At 43.3% G+C, this 1,968-nt stretch overlaps 1 protein-coding gene across 1 annotated transcript; it reads right to left on the reverse strand.

Annotated features, from left to right (window-relative positions):
• Nucleotides 1-47: 47 nt before the first annotated feature.
• Nucleotides 48-1,909, reverse strand: LOC129580108 (uncharacterized; the record flags this gene model as incomplete). Its single annotated transcript, XM_055470303.1, has 1 exon — nucleotides 48-1,909. A coding segment is annotated over one exon (1,862 nt), but the record flags the coding sequence as incomplete, so codon positions are not given.
• Nucleotides 1,910-1,968: the final 59 nt, after the last annotated feature.

Genomic DNA, 1,968 nt, shown 5'->3' on the forward strand with positions numbered 1-1,968 from the left:
ACTGGTCGTGATGATTCTTTTTCTTGGGGAGGCGATGGTGATTTTACTTCAGTTTCAGCTTTCCTATCGCTTGCTGCTGATTCGGGGCGACTAACTTCAGCCGGTGCAGTTTTGCCGGAAGCATCTTGTTTTTCACTCACAATTGATTGTGAACGTGATTGTTGTGCGTCTACAATCTCAACTTTTTCTTCGCTTACAACGCTTGTAACAGATTCACTTCGCGATTCCACTTTAGTTGCCGACGACTCTTCTTTGGTTGGTAGAGCCGAAGATGGTGGTTGATCCTTCGAACTAATGTCATTTGCTACCGATTCAGGTCGTAATATGTCACCTTTTGAAACACTATCTCCGTCAGCTTTTTGCAATGATTCTCTCTTGATTGCTCCAGTTGGTGGACTTGATAATTTTCCAACTTGTTGATCTTTTTGTTTTGCCTTCTCATCACAGCTGATAGGTTCAATCAAGTCAGCCGTTGTTTTTGTAATTTCTGCATCCTTTGCGCTTATGTTACTGGCAGCAGACTCGGGTCGACTGACTGGCAATGGAGTAGTTTTACCAGAAATGTCCACTTTTTCGCTTGCTATTGACTGTGAACGTGATTTTTGGATGTCTTCAGGTGACTTATCATCGTCTGCTTTTTCCTCCGTGGACTTTATGGATGGAGTTGGTGAGGCATGTTCAATTTTTTCCACACTTGCACTTGATACTGGTCGTGATGATTCTTTTTCTTGGGGAGGCGATGGTGATTTTACTTCAGTTTCAGCTTTCCTGTCGCTTGCTGCTGATTCGGGGCGACTAACTTCAGCCGGTGTAGTTTTGCCGGAAGCATCTTGTTTTTCACTCACAATTGATTGTGAACGTGTTTGGTGTGCTTCTACAATCTCAACTTTTTCTTCGCTTCCAACGGATTGACTTCGCGATTCCACTTTAGTTGCCGACGACTCTTCTTTGGTTGGTCGATTCGACGATGGTGCTTGATCCTTTGAACTAATGTCACTTGCTGCCGATTCGGGTCGTGATGTTTCACTAACACTCAATTTTTTGTCATCAACCTTTTCAAAAGAATCTCTTTTCACACTCTCGGGAGGGCTTGGTGACGCGATTTTGGTCGATTTCTCATCTTCTTCTTTCTCTTCACTAATGACACTCACAATGGATTGACTACGAGATTCCGATTTCGTTGTGATTTGTTCTTTTTCTGTAGAAACAACTGGCGATTTTTGGCCATCCTTCGAGCTGATATCACTTGCTGCCGATCCCGGTCGCGATACGTCACCTTTCAAAACACTTTGATCATCGGCTTTGTCGAATGAATCCTTCTTAATCGCCTCAGATGGAGGACTAGGCGATTTCACAATTTGTTCAACAAAAGTGGAACTAACAATGCATTCGTCTTTTACCTCAGATTTAATTGTTGTAATTGTTTTGGTTGTTGCCTCATCCTTAACTGGCGATTTTTCGGTGTCTTTCTGTACATCAATTGCGCTTGCAATTGAATCGATCTTGGAAGCTGTGGATTCTTCCTCAATCAGTTCTTCTTTGAGCGATGGAGAGTGTGATTTCTGTTCATCACAGCTGATAGGTTCAATCAAGTCAGCCGTTGTTTTTGTAATTACTGCATCCTTTGCACTAATGTTACTGGCAGCAGACTCGGGTCGACTGACTGGCAATGGAGTAGTTTTACCAGAAATGTCCACTTTTTCGCTTGCTATTGACTGAGAACGTGATTTTTGGATGTCTTCAGGTGACTTATCATCGTCTGCTTTTTCCTCCGTGGACTTTGTGGATGGTGTTGGTGAGGCATGTTCAATTTTTTCCACACTTGCACTTGACACTGGTCGTGATGATTCTTTTTCTTGGGGAGGCGATGGTGATTTTACTTCAGTTTCAGCTTTCCTATCGCTTGCTGCTGATTCGGGGCGACTAACTTCAGCCGGTGCAGTTTTGCCGGAAGCATCTTGTTTTTCA

Source organism: Sitodiplosis mosellana, unplaced genomic scaffold, assembly GCF_009176505.1.
Source record: "Sitodiplosis mosellana isolate CC-2019 unplaced genomic scaffold, AAFC_SMos_1.0 Smas_scaffold_7056, whole genome shotgun sequence".
In the NCBI taxonomy this organism is placed as follows: Eukaryota; Metazoa; Arthropoda; class Insecta; order Diptera; family Cecidomyiidae; genus Sitodiplosis; species Sitodiplosis mosellana.